Source organism: Lutra lutra, chromosome 12, assembly GCF_902655055.1.
Source record: "Lutra lutra chromosome 12, mLutLut1.2, whole genome shotgun sequence".
Lineage (NCBI taxonomy): Eukaryota > Metazoa > Chordata > Mammalia > Carnivora > Mustelidae > Lutra > Lutra lutra.
The window spans coordinates 79,427,167-79,446,923 of NC_062289.1; the positions used below are offsets into that span (position 1 = coordinate 79,427,167).

Here is a 19,757-nt window from a genome sequence, read left to right on the forward strand (position 1 = left end):
CACAGTCCATTCTGTAGGTGGAGTGTTTGTGGAGAACTAATTAATAGTTCTGGTTTCCCAGCATCCACTTCGTCATCTCCAGGTGGGAGGGATTAGAACCCACCTCTTCCCCCAACCCCACCCCACCCTCAGTTTGTGCATGAGGGAGAGGAGACCCCCACCCCTGGTCCAGAGGTGGTCACTTGACTCGAGTCCCTCAATCAGAACATCACATTCCCCTAAGTAGCAATCGGTTGGGGATAAACATGTAATCATCTAGAACCAAGGGCATCGAATGAAATTTTGTTTTCACATTGGGGTTTTTCTGGTACTGTTGACAAAGAAGTACACTCATACTCATCAGCACGCCACACACAGCTCCCTCCAGGCTTGCCCAGTATGGCTTTGGGCTGGAGCTGCTGCCCATCCTCCTCCTACCACGTGCAGTCTTAGGATAATGCCCACAAGGGCACAGGAGGACTATAAGATGTGCAGAGATGGACTGTCCAGGTGACCTGGTGGGAGCTCCCGGATCAAGCAGCTCCTGATGCCCGTGAATCCTGCGAATCCTCTGAGTTTTCAATCAACTGACCTCTAAAGAAATTTGAGCTGTCTTTTAGTCATTGTAACTACAATAATTCTAGAAGTGGTTCCATTTTTTTTTAAAAAGAGATTTATAACTGGACTTACATATTGAGCACCTGCTGTATGCCTGGCTCTGTGTGTGTGTGACCACATTGGAGCCCCACATCGTGTGTTGTTTAATTTTCCCTCTTAGTCCATGAGAGGGAATGGGGTTCAGAGAAATCAAATCCTACTAGGTCCTTAGTCTCCAATTTTTTCACTGTCCAAATGGCTTGACCATGAATACCTGCTTCTTCCTATCCATGTACATCCCAATTTTTCTTCATTCTGAGCTGTCAGAAATGTTTCTTGTTTACTACACAGACTGGACCTGGCATAGGAGAGGGCAGGTGGTGCAGACCAGGCTTACTCCAGTCATCGGTCTGAGTACGTCCCTTTGGGCTTGAGCATGGTTTCAGTGATTTAATACAGCGGCTTTTAAAGGGGGTGTGTGGGCAATGCCCATCGGTTCCTCTCAAGGTTCCATCCATCCAAGAAATGTTCTCTGGACCACATTGTAGCTGCTACTGACACGATTCCACTATCGTACGATCTCAGGATGCAGCCAGAAAAGAAGCAGGGGGAGAATCGTGTTCCTCTTCCTCCCAGGTGGTCTGCTTCCCGGACAGAACCTAACGGGAGGGTCTGGTATGGAAGCCTGGAAACACAGTGCTTGGACTCTGAGCCCTGATTGTAGGTTGCGGAGCACAGAAGGGTGGGAACAGGGCTCACACCAAACAGGTGTGACCTGCCTCCCCTTCCACCTGCACCTCGTTTTTTCTCCTTACTAACTTCTCCTTTCTTTTCCAGATCAGATTTTCTGGAGAGAACCAGCTAGAACCCAGAGACCAGGCAAGTGCTTTTATTACACTGTTAAGTCAGCCTGTGCTTCCCCAGCCTCACTCGGCAATCCTGATGGCTTTCATTTGGGTCATCTATTTATCCCCTGTAGTTTAATTTAATAATAATTTTTTTTTTTCAGTTAAAAAGAACAGGCCAATCTCTTTAAGAAAAGGAAGAAAATTTCAGGTCAGTAAAAAAAAATCACAATTTTCTTCTGACTCAGCACAGCTGCCTTGATCATTTTATGCCAGTTATCTATCCATTCAAGCAGGGCTTTATGAACCTTGACATCATATGAAGGTACTCTTGGTGTTTTACCAAACAAAATATTATTGCATTGCAATGTTTTAGGTATTGAGGAATAAATGCATATTGATAATCGTGGGGCCATTCCAAGGGAATGATGATGATAATGTTGGTGGTGGAGATGGTGATGATGATGATGATGATGGTGATGATGATGACGGTGATGGTGGTGATTATGATGGTGATGGTGGTGATGATGGTGGTGATGATGGTGATGATGGTGGTGATTATGGTGGTGATGATGGTGATGGTGGTGATGATGGTGGTGATAGTGGTGACAGTGGTGATGATGATGGTGGTGATAGTGGTGACAGTGGTGATGATGGTGATAATGATGGCAGTGATCATGGTGATGATGATGGTGATGATGGTGATGGTGATGACAGTGATGGTGATGATGGTGATGGTGGTGGTGATGGTGATGATGGTGATAATGGTGATGATTGTGGTGATGATGGTAGTGATGATGATAGTGGTGATGATGGTGGTGGTGTTGGTGATGATGATGGTGGTGACGATGATAGTGGTGATGATGGTGATAATGGTGGTGGTGATGATGGTAATGGTGGTGCTGATGATAGCAATGATGGTGCTGATGATGGTGGTGATGGTGATGGTGGTGGTGATGGTGATGGTGGTTGTGGTGATGGTCATGATGGTGGTGGAGATGATGATGGAGATGATGATGAGTATCAGCAACCAACCTTCTGCTAGTGCTGCACTGACCACCACTAAGTGCTCCAGACACTTATCCTTTCCCCTCCACACACACACCTTTGATTCTATGGGTCAATAAGGGTAATTCTAATCCCATAGACTCATCTGTTCCATTGCAAAATTTTGAGCCCTTTCATATCTCCTGCCTCCACGATGAGGAAAGAGAGACACAGTGAAGTTCTCAGGGTTGCAGAAACAGAAAATGGGAATAATGATTCTGATTCTCCAGAATCCCAGTCCAAGTCCTTTTTTTGTCATACCATGCTACTCTCTCATCATGCTTGTACCCATTCTCCAAAACTGTTTTCTGAGTGTCTGTGTGGATATACTAGGACTCCATTCCAGCCCCAGATCCCAATACGGAGATCTTTTCTGGACTTATTGCTGGCTGTAGCCTAAGGCTGACCTGCCCAAAAATGAGCCACGAGCCTACCAAGAACACTGTTTGCGATTGGCTTCAGGATTCAAACTCCAAACTGGGACCATCCCACATGTAGGAAGACACATGTTGGTTCCCCCTATAGCTTTTTGAAAAAGTAGAAAACATACAATTCTATGGGTACCTGCACTTCTTTTAACAAAGCACTTTCCATTTTATTGTTTCTAATCAGGAGCAAAATGTTAAGGTCCAACACAACTCCCAGACTCTGACAATCTAAATGCCAGCAGTGACAAACAGCTCTTGGGTTCCGTGGTGTTTCCAGTGCATCTGTCAAATACCATTATGCTTTTATAATGGCCGGGAATATTCATCTTTGGAGGAATAGTGCAATCATTCCAGCCTCTGAATTATGAAAAGTGACAATTTTTCTCTCATGAATTGTCATCTTTCAGTGTGATACACACAGGCACATGGTTGACTAGTTTTATAAACTAAGAAGAAATCACCCAAAAAGCTGCATTGCTGTTTTCCAGGCTGCCTTCCTCTGAGGACCTCCTGCTCATCGCAGTGAGATTAACTCAAGAGGCCAGGCTGGGTCTAATCCCAGCTAAGAGGATGGAGGACAGCTTGTAACTGGACCACACATAGAAACCCTGAGGTTCCCACCTCCTAACCAGGATGCAGACCCAAGTCTTTCAAGTTGCCAACCTTTCCACTCTGTCATCCTGATGACCTTGCCCAGCTTTGCATTAGTGATGGAAATTAATGATTTACATTTTGACACCCCCCCCCCCGGAGACTTTGAGCGCATGAATGAAATTGAGATCCAATATGGAAATTTGTGGACAATAATTGGGATTTTAAAAGACAATAATATAATTCTTTTTCTGCCTACGTGTTCTCTCTCCTCCATTGTGGAAGATCTTCTACCCCTATACCACCAATAGCAGGCATAGTCATATAGCTTTCTTCAACCAGTGAAATCTGAGTACAATGACGCCACATGCAGGGAGAAATCCTGAGAGCTGTACTGTGGCTCTGCCATGCTCTCTTGGCCCCTAGAAGCTTCTACTTCTATCTGAGTCCTAGAGCAGGGAGCACTGGAATAGACTGCAGTTGACGCTTAAGGAACATGTACTATGAAGACAGAATTAAGTTGTTAATCGTGTTTAGTGTTATCTGTTAGTACAGCACAATTTAGATTAAACTGACTGTTCCTAACTCAGATAGCTGTCATTTCCAGCCATGTTTTCCAACAACAATACAAAAATAACCAGGTGTGCTGTAGGGTGACTCAAGTTTACGAGATTGACATACCCTTTATCTCCAGTTGTTGGATCTGTCTCTTCAGTTCATGGGACCTCAACATAGTTTGGGAGGTAGAAGAAGGGAGATGAACTCCCTAGTATTCTTTGGTCCAGCAAGCAAACTGACTTCAGTTTGAAACTCAAAACAGAAAAATGTGTATGTACCTTTCTCAGAATGAGTGTGTGTGTTTTTGCAATTATTTTCTGGATTGGATCTTATTTTTGTGTTATAAGACAAAAATAAATTCTATCAGGTAGCTAAGGAAACATATTTGTTTAAATATGGATTCTTTGTCTTAACATTAATAAATAGCTCAAATTTGGATCATTTCAGTTTTCTGCTGGAAGCTGTGTGGTCTCTGTTAATAATTCAGCTCTAACTGATGGAAATTGACATACTTTATGTTGTCATCACTCATGAGTCTCACAGACAAGCCTGTCTTCATCCCCATCCCCTCCTCACCTGCCCAGGCTTCAGAGGAAACTCCCTGAACTCATCTTGCTCCAGGAAACACAGGTCTCCTGGCAGATTTTTCCCTCATACCTTCACCCTGCTCCCAAAACCTGCCCTGACCAGATGAGGAAGAAGAACCACTGCTGTTGCTGTATCTGAGAACATCAATTTTATCATTTAAAAAAATTCCAAAATTTTAACTTTAAAAGATAAAATAATCCTATGAATGTGTCTATTATTCATTCTGCTTTAATAACCCCACTTCACCAAAGGTGATGGGTGATTTATTCTCACCCTCTGAAAAAGTGAAAGTCTCAGGAAAAACAAGAAAAAAAATCAAAATATTGTCCTGCAACATTAACATCTCTCAGCTATGTTGTCTAAGGGGGACGTAGCTAAGGGGACTTCATGCAACACAGCTCAGCTGGGTGATACCTGAAAATACATATTTTGCCTCCCTAAAATATCTTGAGATTAGTGGTGTCCCAGGACAGGAATCAATAATCTGTGAGACCAGATCTGGTCCCCTCCCTATTTTTTGTTTCTTGGTGGGTTTTTTTGTTTTTGTTTTTGGTATGGTGAAATACACATTTAATAAAAAATGTATGCTGGTGTTTTGTTTACATAAAAATAGTAACTCGTTTTGTGAATAATTTTAATATTTCTTGCCCAATTTCTGTTAAAATTCCTTTAATTCTATCCTAGTTCCTCTGACAATTTTTTTTAAAATTTATTTATTTGATACAGAGAGAGAGATCACAATTAGGCAGAGAGGCAGGCAGAGAGAAGAGGGGGAAGCAGGCTCTCCGCTGAGCAGAAAGCCGAATGCGGGGCTCGATCCCAGGACCCTGGGATCATGACCTGAGCTGAAGGCAGAGGCTCAACCCACTGAGCCACCCAGGCGCCCCTCTGACAAATTTTTTAAGTAAAATAATGTTACTTCTGTTCACTTCTACAATAGAGATTTTTGTTTATTTTTAAAACTATCTTTTACATCATGAGATGTGACCCTTTGAGTATGATATTGTGTCCTTCCTCATCTTTTATTATAGTCTTTGGCTTAAAATCTAATTTATCTGATATAAGGATTGCTACCCCTGCTTTCTTTTGATGTCCATTAGCACAGTAAATTGTTTTCCACCCCCTCACATTAAATCTGGAGGTGTCTTTGGGTCTAAAATGAGTTTCTTGTAGACAGCATATTGGTGGGTCTTGTTTTTTTATCCAAAAGACACCCTGTGTCTTTTGATTGGGGCATTTAGCCCATTTACATTCAGGGTAACTATTGAGAGATATGAATTTAGTGCCATTGTATTGCCTGTAAGGTGACTGTTACTGTATATTGTCTCTGTTCCTTTCTGGTCTACTACTTTCAAGCTCTCTCTTTGCTTAGAGGACCCCTTTCAATATTTCCTGCAGGGCTGGTTTGGTGTTTGCAAATTCTTTTAGTTTTTGTTTGTCCTGGAAGCTTTTTATCTCCCCTTCTATTTTCAATGAGAGTCTAGCTGGATATAATATTCTTGGCTGCATATTTTTCTCACTTAGTGCACTGAATATATCATGCCAGCTCTTTCTGGTCTGCCAGGTCTCTGTGGATAGATCTGATCCCGATCTAATATTTCTACCATTGTATGCTACAGACTTCTTGTCCCGAGCTGCTTTCAGGATTTTCTCTTCGTCACTGAGACTTGTAAGTTTTACTATTAGATGACGGGGTGTCCACCTATTTTAATTGACTTTGAGGGGGGTTCTCTGTGCTTCCTGAATTTTGGTGCTTGTTCCCTTTGCCATATTAGGGCAAGTCCATACTGTAATTTGCTCCAATATACCTTCTGCTCCCCTCTCTCTTTCTTCTTCTGGAATCCCAATTATTCTAATGTTGTTTTGTCTTATGTATCATTTATCTCTCAAATTCTCCCCTCGTGGTCCAGTAGTTGTTTGTGTCTCTTTCGTTCAGCTTCTTCATTCTCCATCATTTGGTCTTCTATATCACTAACTCTCTCTTGTGCCTCATTTACCCTATAGCAGTCAGAGCCTCCATTTTTGATTGCACCTCATTAATTCCTTTTTTGATTTCAGCTTGGTTAGATTTTAATTCTTTTATTTCTCCAGAAAGGGATTTTATTTCTCCAAACAGCATTTCTCTAATATCCTCCATGCCTTTTTTGAGCCCATCTAGCCCCTTGATAGTCATCATTCTGAACTCTAGATCTGACATATTACCAACATCCATATTGATTAGGTCCCTAGGTGTTGGTACTGCCTCTTGTGGTACTGCCTTTTTTTGTGGTGACTTTTTCTGCCTTATTATTTTATCCAGATAAGAATATATGAATGAGAGAAGAAATAACTAAAAGGGTGGCAAAGACCCCAGAAAAATGTATGCTAACCAAATCAGAGGAGAGACCAAACTGGGAGAGAAGAAAGGGGGTAAAAAGAAATAAAAAATATATATATATATATATTTATATACATATATATGTATATATAATATACATTTATATATGTATATATTTTATTATATGTATGTGTATTTATATATGTATATATTTATATATATGTATACATAATATATTCTCATATATGTATATATAATATCTATTTATATGTACATATATATATATGTATGTGTATGTATGCGTTTTATATATATATATATATATATATATATATATATATATATATATATATATATATATAAAACGCATACATACACATACATATATATATATATATATTAGACTGGTGAATAGAACAGAGCCGCCCACCTGATTTTGAGTGTATTCTGGTCTCTTAGAAGAAACCACCTCCCAACATTTTAAAGAAAGAAAAACTTATATATATACAAAAATAAGGGTAAACATGATGGAGGGATCTATTAGAAGAAATTGTATCCCAAAATTTTTTAGAAAAAAAAAAACCGTATATGTATACAAAAAATAAGGTTAAATACAGTGAAGGATAAAATATGACTATAATTATGAAGGTTTAAAAAGATTTTTTAAGAAAGATATTGTTAAGATAAACTAGTTAAAAAGTGTTGAAAGAGGAAAAGTTAAAAAATTAGAATAAGAAAAAAATAAAATTAAAAAAATTTAATTTCACTTTGCAAACTAAAGAATCATGGGGGGAAAGCCATGAATTCTATGCATTGGTTCCCCTATCTCTGGAGCTCGGCTGTTCTTCTTGATCAGTGAACTTGGTCTTGGCTGGATTTGTTGCTGATCTGGGGAGGGGCCTGCTGCGGTGATTCTCAAGTGTCTTTGCTCGAGTTGGAACTGGACCGTCCTTGCCAGGGGCGGGGCTAAGTCTTCTGCTCGCGTTGGCGCTGGAGCTTTTGTTCCCTGGGCGCTTTCCGTAGAGCCCGGAGGACGGGAACCAAGATGGCGGCCGCCTAGTCTCCCCCCGGAGGAGCCGACAGCTTGGGGACCCGCTCCTCAGTGCGCCCTCGGAGAAAAGCCATCGGTCCCTCCCGGCTCCCTGGTCTCCGGCCGCGCTCCGAGCTCACCGGCCTGTGACCGAGCGTCTCTATCTCTGGCGCGCGGCCCGTGTGGAGTCTGCAACCCAGAGGATTCCTGCCTCAGAGAAGGAAGGTGAGTGTCCCCGATCTGCCGCTTGCCGGGTCCCTGCTGGAAGAGCCGTGTCCCGACCGTGCCGCAGATCACGGTTGAAGATGACCCCGAGCTGAGAGCTCACTCCTCCGCTGCGTCTCTGTCACCTGCTTCCCCGCTCGGTATCTGGCAGCTCTGCCACTCAGACACCTCCGGTCTTTCTGTGACCCCGCGGGACCTGAGACCACACTGTCCCCGTGAGGGCTCCACACCCCTGCCACCCCCCACCCCTGCTCAGCCCCTGGAGCAACGTCCCTCCGTGGAGCCACTTCTAAAGTTTGGATTTTGTGCTCCGCTGCTCCGCCGCTTGCCGGGAGCCGCCCCTCCCCCCACGGTCTTCCCGATGCTTCCGATTCACGTCTCGGCAGGTCCCGCCTTCCAGAAAGTGGTCGCTTTTCTGTTCCTAGAACTGCTGCTCTTCTCTTCCATCTCCTGTTGCATTTGTAGGTGTTCGGGATGGTTTGGTAACGGTCTAGCTGAACCGTGACCTGATTTCATTTCAGTCTAGGGCTCCTCCACCATCTTGCCTCTCCTCCCCAGCCCCCCCGCCCCTTTTTTTAAGATTTTATTTTGTCACAGAGAGATAGAGAGAGTACACACAAGCAGGCAGAGAGGCAGGCAGAGGCAGAGAGAGAAGCAGGCTCCCCGCTGAGCAAGGAGCCCGAATTGGGACTCAGTCCAAGGACCCTGGGATCATGACCTGAGCCAAAGGCGGTGGCTTAACCAACTGAGCCACCCAGGTTTCCCTCCCACTCCCTGTTTTTGTAAAGGTTACTGGAAACCAGCCATGGGCAGTGATTTCTCCTATGTTGTGTGGTCAAGCTGGGTACTTATGGCAGGGACCACATGGCTTTTAAAGTCATGATCCTTTACAGAGAAAGTTGGCCGACTTCTGTCTCAGAAGCAACATCGCTTGCTGGTTTCTCTGCTTGAGGCAGAGGACAGCCACTAAGTGTCACAGACCAGGACACCCTGCACAGCCTCTGTCCCAGAATTCAGCCAGCCTCCATTAGGTTGTGGTTTTCTACCTGTCGTTGTAAATATCAAAATTTCTCCATCATCTGTGCAACAAATGAGCTGGAGGGATGAGGCCAGGCCAGTCACTTATTGGCTTATTAGACTCCTCAGGGAGAAAGCGTCTGGTTGGTACTTTCTGTTCTCTCCAGAGCTTTATGATGTCTGTAGAGCTTTTTATCATCATCAGATGACCTTCACTGTGGCACCGGAGAGGCCCCTCCTAATACTCTTTTCTCAAAAAGGTGGCTAAAGCAAGATGTTGTGGTTGTGAGAAGAAACTACATCAGCAACTTTGTCCTTAGTCAAAAAATGGGAAAGGGGGCGGGTAGTTGGGAGGATGTGAGCCCAATACGGTTAGGACATTGTAACACTTAACCAGAATTGTCTTCTTAATCAACATAGCCATGCATACCCTCCCACTATCCCAGCATGACTGTCCATACCCTCTCTCTCACCAGCATGGCCACCCATACCCCCCAACCCAGTATGGCCACGCATAGCCTCCCCTTCACCAAATGGACACCTATACGTTCCCCTTTATCAACATGGCCAACCATACCACCCCCTTTCATCAATATGAATGCCCAAAGCCTTCCCTTCACCCAACATTGTCACCCATACCTTCCTCTTCATCACCATGGCCACCCATACCTTCCCCTTTACCAACATGGTCAGCCATACCCTTCCACTCCCCCACCATGACTGCCCATACCCTCTCTCTCACCAGTATGGCCACCCATACCCCCCCCCAACCCAAAGTGACCACTCATAGCCTTCTCTTCACCCAACATGACCATCCATACCTTCCCCTTCACAACCATGGCACAGGAAAAGGAGTGCTGACATCACAGAGACCTTGCCACTCCCACATCTAAACAAACAGTGCCAGTCCTATATTTTGATCAGATTTGCCAAAATCGCATGAATCATGTTTGCTGCTCAGCATGTTCTCTCAGTGGGCAAAGCCAACAAATACCACTCACAAAGCTAATTAGTAAGCCTAGGTTTGAACTGGTTGGGTCACTGATGATAGAAACATCCCACCCTCCTCACACACATAATGGCCTCATATCATAACATTTCTCACCTCATCCCCACCTTCACTTGATGGCATTGGGGACCAAGGCATCCTTGTCTCTGGCTTGGTAACTCAATAGGTTACAACCACGGTCCAATCCTGCTTATCTAAAGTTTAACTGGGCAAACCTGCTTGCCACTGGACCTATATTTGGAAGAGATAGTGGCATTTGAAATGGATTCCTGTTCACACAGATTCCAGGAATCCTAGAGGTGACTAGGTGGCCCACTCCAGGGAAACCGAAGTGACTCTTTCTATGAACTAGTCTCTGGATTCATTCTATTTTCCTCCTTTTGATTTTTTTCTAATTCCCTCCTTCCCTTCATGCCCATGTTTACGCAAATATATAGGACTATGTCTCCTATACCAATCTTTTTCTTCTTCATGGTATTTTCTTCCTTTTTGCTCTTTTGTCTTTGTCTCCATAGTGTTGAGGGGCTATGCATTTGACTTTGACTCAGAGAAGATGCTGCAGCAGAACAACCAATTTGAGCCTTAGAACCTGGGCTCTGAGGGGAATCGGTGTATAAAATAAAGATCATGAATTACATTCAGAGTTCCTTTTAGAATATTAGAATAGAAAATGTTTCCCCGGGATAGAGCAGAGGGACTAAGAAGAGAGAAAGGGAGGTGACAAGGGGGACGGAGCTGGGAGAGGCTTAGCCAAGGGCACCTTGCAGGCAGAACTGGAAACAGCATCCTCAGGCCACCTGTTCTTGACCAGGTGGTACGACAAAGCTGTCCGTCCTCCAGATCCTCACTCATCGGCTATTCAACAACAATGACAACTGTCTGTCTTCAAGATGGCTCAATTTTGGACATAGGCAACTCCCAGGATGCAGATATACCCTCAGAGAAGCAGGATAGGGGCACAGCCTGCCTTTATTCCTGGACATTCGGTGAGAAGGCATTATGGAAGGACCTGTACTGGGGATGCTGACCTGGTAGCAAGTGTACCCATGACTGTTCGCACCCTCAGAGGGGAAGGTATTATAGGGAAGGGAGGGCTGAATGTAACTCCAGTACATCCCTTCAGCCCAGCCTCGTCCAGAACTACCCTGAGGTGTAGCGGTCCAATCAGCCAAGTCCATTCAGCAGAAGTCTCAGACCCGTAGTTTCTGGGCTGAACGAGACATGGAGAGCTATTTTATTTGGCCTGCACTGTATTTTCACACTTGTAATTCATTGTTAGCGTTTGAAAAATTGTAAGGTATTGCGTAACCATCCCAATTTCCGACTTCTAAAAAACATAGGCCCATCAGACAGCACTCGGCTCCTGTCCCCGCAGGGCAGTGGCCGCCTGGAGCTGTGGATACCCTGCCCCCTGCAGACAGGGCACTGGGATCATGCATTAATATTTTAAACCTTTGGGTTTAAGATATTACGGTGTTTCCTTGTGTCTGTAGACATCTGGGTTTGCGGTTGGGAAACTGTCCGAGGATGGATGAAGTCCTGCCCTTGTCATTCCTGGTGCCACCGATATAGCTAAGTGCCTGTCATGTCGGCTTAAATTAACTGATCAACAGATTGGACCAGGACTAAGGGATGCCACAGGCTTCAGTATCCCCTTCCACTCCACACCTTCCCATTCTTCTACTTCTTGAGGTTCTCAAGGGTCCATTGAAGAGTCTCCTCTCCCACCTGTTTTCTCTTCTGTTTTTAATTTCATCTGTTTTTAAATTCATTTTTATTTCATCCCAAATAATCTCCACCTAGATGTAATCACATTTTTGCCCTATTTACTTTTCCTCCTTTCTCACTCCCACTCTGTTGACCTTGGACCACGCCTATGAAGGTCAACTGCGACGTGGGACACAGGATACTTCGAATCTTAATCCTTAAGCAGGCAGCCCCTAAGATGAGTGATGGGTATCTCCAAATCAATTCCAGCCCTTCCCTCCTGGCAAGCCTTGACATCCCCATGTTCAAGCTAGTCTTTCCAAGTAGCAAAGGGCTGCGAAAGTTGGCAGCTTGAAACAAGACTATTTTATTTCACTCATGGGTTCTGTGGACCGGGAATTTAGACGGGGTGCCATGGAGATCGCTTTTCTCTGCTCCACGATGTCTGGGCCTCACCTGAGAAGACCCTCAGTCTGGCTGCTAGGGTCACGTGAAGGCTTGTTCACTCTCATGCCTGGTGCCCTGAAGACGGACGCCCACACAGGGCTGCCCTACAACATGGCGGCCTGGAGTCCATGGATTTCCCAGATGGAGGCTCAGGGCCCCAAGCATGAGTATTTCAACGAGTTGCCTTTGGTGACGCTGTGTGCAAAATCAGTGTTACCTCCACCGCACAATGGGAAGTCCCACTCCGTCTTCAGAGACGGAAATAGCCTTCACCTCGTGCTGGAGTGGCAAGGACGTTTCGTAGAAGACCGTGTGGGAGGGTGATGTGGCAAGGCCATCTTTGGGAAGGACAGTCTGCCATGTCTCATCCTTGGGATGAGATCATCCTTGGACGATGCCATGGAGATCTGCTTATCAGATTGTCACACTTCATATGTTCCTGTCTCTTCTTAGCTTTTTGGGGAGGACCATTTTCCTTCGCCCTCAAGAAGTAAAATCCTTCTCCCACGACGAGCTCCCCCTTTCCCCTCTCCCCTTCTTTCTCACACACCTCCTTGTCACATCCCTTTCTCCCTTCTCAGTCCCTTGTGTTCCAAACAGGGAAGCCCTCACTGATGCTTTTCACCTCCATCTTCTTCCATCAGCTGAGGACGTTAGAGTCTGCTGCGTCCCAACAGGACCCTCTCCCCTAAGCGACTGGCAATGCCCCAACACTCCACCGTGGTGAGATGCTTGCGAAATAAACACAGTCTGCCCCCAGTGGGTGCACCGTTTCTTGCAAGATCCTCCCTGGGTAATTCTCCCTGGGAAACGACCCGCTGCTGTTAAGAGTCGATTTGGTGCTCATCAGTGAGATTTCCTAATAGGATTCAAGACTTTGGAAGTAAACACATTTACAAACTACAACCACTGTACGGGCGGGTGGATCTCCCACTGGTGATTAATAAAGAATTTCCACGCGCTGCGTTTCTAAAGAGTTAGCGTTCTGGAATAGACAGCAGCAGCATAATTAAAGGTACAGAATCGCAGCCTCTAATAACGTCAAGCGGAGGCTGCTGCTCTGTTATCCATAATTGAGTGAGTACTTAATGTTTGTGCGCCGTTTGTCTGACAGCGATTCAGCTCATTGACTCCATGGGGCCCCCTGGCCCCACCGTTCACTTGCACTTGCTGTAGATTTTTCAAAAACACCCACAAAATTCCACTGCGATCATGTACGCAGCGGTGGGGGGTGGGGATTGTGGGGCCGTTGGCATTTCTTCGTCCAGACGAGTGTATCTTCAAGGCAACCCTGTTGAAAATAGGCAAGGAAACACTCAAATGAGAGCTTCATGACCATGAACCTGAAATGCCATATGTAACCAGGGAACACTCCGGAAGGTGGGGTCCTGGCGGGAGAAGCGGAATCATCATTTCAGGAGCTCTTGCAAACAGACAGAGATTTGGCAAAATGCGGTGAGGGAAATGTCTGCCTTCTATGTCCCAAATGTGACAAAGCAAGGGGATAGTCGGAGACGGAGGTGCTAATGGCATGAAGGGGAGACCAGCTTGACCTAAAACAAGGTCATTCATTCATTCATCTGCATCTCCGAGGGGAGGAGACCTCCAGCCAGAGCTGCGTCCCCAGGAACTAGAGGCTGCGGTCATTGGACAGGAGGTGGGTCAGGCACGCGGCTGCCATCTCCTTCAGGAGGTCTTGGACCAGGCCTGGACCACCACCTCCTCCCCACAAAGGAAAGAAATGAAAGCTGAGTTTTTATCTCTGCAGCTACCTTCCTCTTCAGTGTATGGTTTCTGGGAAAGTGTGAAGGAAACAGAAAGAGGAAAAGAAACAAGAGTTGTTGGCGTCTTTTCTCTTTGTCCCTCCAAATCCCTGTGGGGCCTCTCCCTGGCATCTCCAACTCCACAGGGCAATTCCTGGGACCTCCTTAGGGGCTGGAAGCCTTCCTTCTGCCTTCTGGGGACTCCGTTGAACAACATCCTGGCTTCCTTGTCTCAGCAGCAGTTCTGACCCCAACTCCAATGTGGGGGGGTGTCCTACACCACCTTGCGGTGCTCCCACATCAGATGGGGTCCTCCAGTGGTGGAACTCCGTCCTGACCCAGTCCATCCAGAGAGGGCATCCGATCCCCCAGGCGAGGGGCTGGGTCCCCCAGGACTGTCCCCCCTGCAGGAGACAGTGGCAGGTGCAGGCTATCCCCTGGGCTTCTGACCCACCTGCTGTAGATCTCATGCCCCCTTCTTTGGCAGCTCCCAGGACTCAGAGAAACTCTTACTGACCAGGGTAAAGGACCTAACTCAGGAGCAGGCAGATGGAGGAGACACACAGGGCAGGGTGTGGGGAAGGGGGCGGGGTTCATGTCCTCTCTGGGCGCCGCTCACCTCAAATTTCCCCGGGCTCACCCACGGGCACAAGGTCTCTGAACCCAGTCCATCGGAGAGGCACGGCCGATTAAATCATTAGCCATTGGCAATTGACTCAACCACCAGCCCCCTCCCCTTCCTTAAGTTCAGGCGGGGTACCACAGTTCCAACCCTCTAACCACAAGGTGGGCTTCCCTAGCAACCCGCCCCCCACCTGCAGGTGCTTTCCGAAAGTCTCCTCATTAACATAACTAGAGACACCTTTATTGCTCTCATTACAGGAAATTCGGAAGGTTTTAGGAGTTCTGTGCCAGAAATGGGGACAAAGACCAAACATGTATTTCTTGTTATAAATCACAGTATCACAAAGGGTCTAACAGAATGTGCCGGGCAAATTAGCCGCCAGCCTCAAGGTCGATGTTGAATGTAGAGCCAACTCTGTCTTCCTTTGAAGGTCTTGGACATGGCCCACCCCTCAGGAAGCTTGTAGGACTGGTGGGGGGTTTCTGGTCAGCCCACTGTGGCCAAGAATCCGGGGGTGGGGGGAGCCATTTCCTTCGCTTCTCCAGCGATTCCTCATCGTGTCCATTTGCCAACCTCTCCTACAGCAGGTTCTTGAGGCTTCGAATCCCCAGTCCCAGCCCAATTTATTTTTTCAGGCCTGGCCAGCAATGCAAAGACATTTTCTTTTTCAGGAGCCAGCAGACACCCTTGCACCCCAAATTCCAGCTCTCCTGGGCTTGGAAGAAAGGAGGGAGTATCTCGCCCTCACACCCAGCCATTAAAGGCATGTCTCTGCAAATTTCAGGATACTTAGAGGGGAAAAAAAAAGTGATGCCTGGGTTTTGTCTCTCCTTCAGGGGACATGTTCCTCCCTTCTCTGATTCCCGTCATTCCATTTCCTAACCCGGCAGAGCTGGAAGGAGTTACAGGCGCTAAATGTGGCAGCAGAGCCATTTTGCATTACAAAAGCAGAACTGCTCCACCAGCAAAACCACCGCGGAAAGAAAAGTCTCCCGTTGCCTAGGAGAATGGCTTGGAGGGTCAGGCTGCTTGCAGGCTGGGACAGAAAGGTGCTGTGCATGGTGGAGGATGCTCCGGGGTCCCCCACACTCCCTGGAGACCTGCCTAGGACCTGCTCCCCAGCGGCCGGCAGTCCTCCTAGTTAGCCCCCATGTGCCCAGGCCTGACCTCCATTTCTGCTCACCTGGGAAAACCAATGGGCTTCTTCGCCCTCAGCTGATGGCTGGACCCCACCTCTGTGGCCAGCACGTGACCCACGGCTCACTGAGGCCGAGGGACAGAAGAAGGCTGGCCTGTCGGGGCATCTGGGGGCTGGGTATGCTGCCCCTTCCATAACTGGGTGAGGACGCGCTGGCCTCCTGAAATAAATGTAAATCCAGCCCCAAAGCTGTGCATTTTGCTAACTGAGGGATTAACTCAGGAGGAGGGGAGAGCCCAGGTGAGCCTGGGGACCCCGCAGGAGGACAGGGCCGGCCAAACGGACTTCTTCCCGTTTCCCCCGACAGGCTCCCATGTGATTTCTCCCCGAACCCAGCCCCACCGGAGCGGCCAGGAGATGTGTAGAGGGGACGACGGCAGCGGGAATTCCTGTTCTGTGGGTAGGAGAGGACTCCAGACTTCTCGGAACAGCAAACAGGGTAGGATTCCGACGTTGGTGATCCGCGGGTATCTGCCGCGTGCGGGTCTGGTTATTCCTTCCGGAAACGCATTGGAGACTCGCTCCCTGAGCTCCCTGTTCTCTTCGGGCCTGTGGGGACGGCGCCGAGCAGGACTGCCTTCTGGCCTAGGTTGTCCCCACCAGAACCTGCTCCTGGGAGAAGGGGACAGGAGCCGGGAGGAGAGGAACCCTGAGACGTGCGCCGCTGGGACCCGTTGTCTCCCCGTATCCCCAGCTCCCCTCACCCCGGGGAGAGAGACCGTTCTGCTCTCTGCCATGATCTCTTCCTCCCAGCCACGCGATGGCCTTGATTCATGTGGAGCCCCTGTCCTTCCAAGGAGCAAGGCCAGTAATTGTGTTCGCCTCTCGCCTGCTGTGACCGCTGCTGGGCACTCACACCCCCCGGCTTCCCAGGCCGCGGGGACAACCCGTCTGTGTCCATCAGCACCCGTCCCAGCCCTGTGGGTGGCAGCACCACCAGAAACAGTGGTGTGTGTCCCCCCAGGATGTCTAAGCCAACATCCTGCCCTGATGCTGGTGTGCACAGGTGGGCCTCGGGGAGGTGATCGGGCTGGACGATGGGGCTCATGACTGGGATTAGGGTCCTGACAGGGGAGACCCCGAGAGCGGCCCTGCCCCATCCACCAGGTGCACACACGGCAAGAAGACGCCGGCCTCACCGGACCCCAAATCTGCTGGGCACTTAATCTTGGATTCCAGCCTCCAGAGCTGTGAGACGTCCCTGTTTGCTGTTTAAACCACTCATTCTGTTATTTCTGTTATCAAAGCCCTAATGGAAGGAAACACCCCCATTTCTTCTTTGAAGAGTGAGTACTTCTTGCTGCGTGTGGCCTTGTGGGGGCACTGCTGGTCAGAGAGCCCCGCTCCCCCGACGGCCAAGAGCACGCCCCTGTCCCAGCCCCCAGGCTCTCCTCCAGATCACTGGGTCTCAGCAGAGGGAGGAAGGCAAGGTGGAGGGCAGGAGACGGCCCGGCCCAGGGGCTGTATCCAACAGGACCAACCACCAACCGTGTTACACAGACCCCCGGGAGTGCCCTCTCTGCCGCCTTCCACCTAACGGAGTCCAGAAGCTTTTCGCGCTCCAGCAACTCCGTAATCAGAACGTTTTTTTCCTTGCTGAAGTGAACCCAAGTCTGGTTCCTTGGTTTGCAACGGAAGAAAGGACCAGTGGACATCCTGGAGGGCTAACACAGCCCTCGGTGGGGACCCCAGCAGCGGGCCGCTTGAGGTTAGGGGACGAGCAGCCCCATGTGTCTGGGGGACCCGCCATGGTCCCGCGAACCCGGGTGTGAGTGTTGGCCTGACGGCACCTGCTGGTCCCGCTGCCCCAACTCTTAACCCTGAGATGTCGCGGTGGTTGTGCTCCCCGACGTTCCCACTCTCCGTCCTAAACCTGCCTTTCCCGCGGGTCCTTCAGCTCTCCACGGCTGGGGTTTACTTAGCTTGAATCTGTAGGTATATTGTTTCCTTTCCTTTTCTCCTTCTTTCCAAAACTGGGCAATTTTCAGTCATCGTTTCTTGGAACACTCTTTGCCTGACCCTTGCCTCTTTGCCTCTGAGACCCAGGGACACGCGGAGGTGACGTCTCTCGTCACAGCCTCAACGTGGCGCCTTCTGTCTTTTCATCGACTTTCCCTCTGTGTCAACGAGGTCATTCCGGTTGCCGAATTTCACAGGGAACGGGCTCCATCCTCTGTCTCCTCCACTCTGCTCCGGAAAACCACTCCCTGGGTCTTTTATTTCAGTTCTGACGTGGTTCTTGCGTTTCTTCTCTGTGTCTTCCGCGTCTTTGCTGAGACCTTCTGTTCCTCATTTGTTTAAATTGTATTTGTGATTGAAGCACTTCTGCAAAGTCTGCTTTATAATCCGCGTCGCATCATGTATCCTCTACCTGTTGGCCTCAGTCAATTTCTTTCTCACTCGAGTGGGGGTTCTCCTGGTTATTCATGTGCCGAAGGACGCTGTGTTAGAAGCCAGTCACTTGCAGGTTCAGCATGAGGTTCTGGCTCCTCTGACACCAGGGGAAAGGGGCTCAGCCAGACCTCCAGACACCCCGATGGCTGGGAAGGGACATCGGCCGCGTTTGGGCTCCTCTGCTGGCTTCTACAGTGTCCAGGCTCTCTGCCATGGCTCCAGCAGAGGCTGGGGGACACCTCACGGCCACCAGAGAGGCTGGACATCGAGGCTCCTCAGCTGGCTGGGGTGGGCATGAGAACCTCTGTTTTCTGGGGCACGAGGCTGGAGCACAGTGACCGTATGGAGGTTTTCTATCTGAGACCCTGCCTCCGTCCTGGTCCATCGTCCAAAGAGAGTAGACTTTTGTGTCTGTGCCCATTGGTGTTTCTGGTTGCCGGCTCCTTCAGCTTCTGGGAGGTGGGAGGCAGAAAGAGAGCTCAGGTTGCTGGCTGTCCTACTGCTCCCTAGGTCCTGAGCTCCCTTGAGGTCTGCCTTCTTGTCCTGAGCATTCAGAATCTTCCATTGTCCATTTCACATGCACGGTGGGTGGACGGTAGCTGTGCTTCCCACAAGGCACAGGGCTGAGCATAGCCAACCGATCTTTGCAGAAGTGCAAGTTGGGAATTCTATTGCTCAGAAAACAGCAGGTGCCACTACCATCTCCTCAGCCTCAGCCCCGCTTGGAGATGAATACATTACCCCTTCTCCCCTCCTGCCTTACCACTCACTCCTTGCAATTTAGAAAAAGCGAATGCATGGTCTATACGTGCCTGGGTGGGTGGGTGGGGGCTTTAAATCATTAGATGACTTTCCCAAACCTTCAGTGTAAATCTCTCATCCCAAATTACCTGCCTCAGGAGGCCACTCTAATTCCTGCCTTTTGTTTTTCCCTTAAACACTCCGGTGTGGTGTTTAGCATTAGAACGGGAACTCTCGGCCCCATCCCAGATCTGGGACACGCCGCCAGTCACCCAGCAGCTGCTCCAGGAGTTTGAAAACCCGCAGACTTTGGAAACAGCTGCTGTTGTGTTTCTCATGCCCATAAATACGGTGGAAGGCCTCCAGCAACAGAACCTGTGGGAAGTCTTTCTGTTTCACAAGGTCTATTTTAAAAGGCAAAGGTGTTCCTTTGTTGAGTGCTTCTGTTTGCTTCTTCAAGAAAACTCTGAAACTGACAGCATCCAGGCGGGACGGAGCCAACAGCACGTCCCGCCCGCTGGACTGCAAGCAGACGATCCTGCGGGAGAAGCTGCGCGTCTCGTTCTTCTCTGGGTTTACTCGTGAAGATGGCATCCGCCGGGGGCCCAGGAGGAAGCAGAAGGTACAAGAACAGACACTGGGCAGACCTGG

The 19,757-nt window shown here is 48.3% G+C and overlaps 1 protein-coding gene across 1 annotated transcript; it reads left to right on the forward strand.

The window, feature by feature from the left end:
• Window positions 1-2,293: 2,293 nt before the first annotated feature.
• LOC125081802 (uncharacterized) lies at window positions 2,294-19,752 on the forward strand. The gene is made up of 4 exons (XM_047696511.1): window positions 2,294-2,362; window positions 7,974-8,205; window positions 16,279-16,410; window positions 19,324-19,752. Exons 1-4 carry the CDS (start codon window positions 2,294-2,296, stop codon window positions 19,689-19,691), a joined length of 801 nt encoding a protein of 266 aa, XP_047552467.1. The 3' UTR covers window positions 19,692-19,752.
• Window positions 19,753-19,757: the final 5 nt, after the last annotated feature.

Excerpts from the sequence above, each read along its gene's own strand:
- LOC125081802 (XM_047696511.1), top strand. The coding sequence starts at position 2,294 with ATGGTGGTGGTGATGATGGTAATGGTGGTGCTGATGATAGCAATGATG. Across the intron at positions 8,206-16,278 it reads TCCTGCCTCAGAGAAGGAAG|GCTCCCATGTGATTTCTCCC; the intron begins GTGAGTGTCCCC and ends TTCCCCCGACAG. Across the intron at positions 16,411-19,323 it reads TTCTCGGAACAGCAAACAGG|CATTAGAACGGGAACTCTCG; the intron begins GTAGGATTCCGA and ends TGTGGTGTTTAG.